Raw genomic sequence first — 554 nt, 5'->3', positions numbered from 1 at the left:
AGGGGTCCTGGCTACCGTCCTCGTCGGCCCCCTCCTCCCAGCGCCAGTCCTCCCGGCTGAGGGGTCCTGCGACTTTAACCTCCAGGCTCGCAGGCCGAACTGCGGGCGGTTGCCCAGGGAGACGGACGCACAGAAGGCGGCGCGCCCCCGGGCCCTGGACCCGCCGGTGTCCTTTGTGCTAGCGGGGATCCTGCTTCCCGCCTGCCACGGCCAACATGCACTCGCAACGCAGCTTCGGAAAGCCCGAGAAGGAGCAGGGCCACGAGGAGGAGGAAGAGGAGGAAGAGGAGCAGGAGGTGAACGTGGAGGAAGAGGAGGAGGAGGAAGAAGAGGAGGCGGTGGAGGAGGAAGAGGAGGAGGAGGAGGAAGAGGACCAGCAGGCGGTGGCGGAGCTGGAAAAGGAGCTGGAAGCCTTTGGGAGGTTCAGCGAGGAGTACTTTTCGAAGTTTTGGGACTTCGGAGATGCCAGTGAGGAAGGCTGGCCTCGCCCCCGCTTAGCCAGCGTCGTTAGCCCCAGCCTGAGCCCAACGCTGACGCTCAGGACGCCGAGCCTG

At 65.9% G+C, this 554-nt stretch overlaps 1 protein-coding gene across 1 annotated transcript in view; it reads left to right on the top strand.

Annotated features, from left to right (window-relative positions):
- Positions 1–215: 215 nt before the first annotated feature.
- ERICH6 (glutamate-rich 6) overlaps positions 216–554 on the top strand; it is a 45,601-nt gene continuing 45,262 nt past the window's right edge. Inside the window, exon 1 of the mRNA XM_010835416.1 lies at positions 216–549. Within this exon, the coding sequence (XP_010833718.1) occupies positions 216–549 (334 nt within the window). The remainder of the gene's footprint in view (positions 550–554) is intronic.

This window comes from Bison bison, unplaced genomic scaffold (genome assembly GCF_000754665.1).
Source record: "Bison bison bison isolate TAMUID 2011002044 unplaced genomic scaffold, Bison_UMD1.0 scf7180017864042, whole genome shotgun sequence".
NCBI lineage: Eukaryota > Metazoa > Chordata > Mammalia > Artiodactyla > Bovidae > Bison > Bison bison.
Note: the sequence above shows the minus strand (reverse complement) of the source record. Positions and strands in the feature narration are given on the sequence as shown.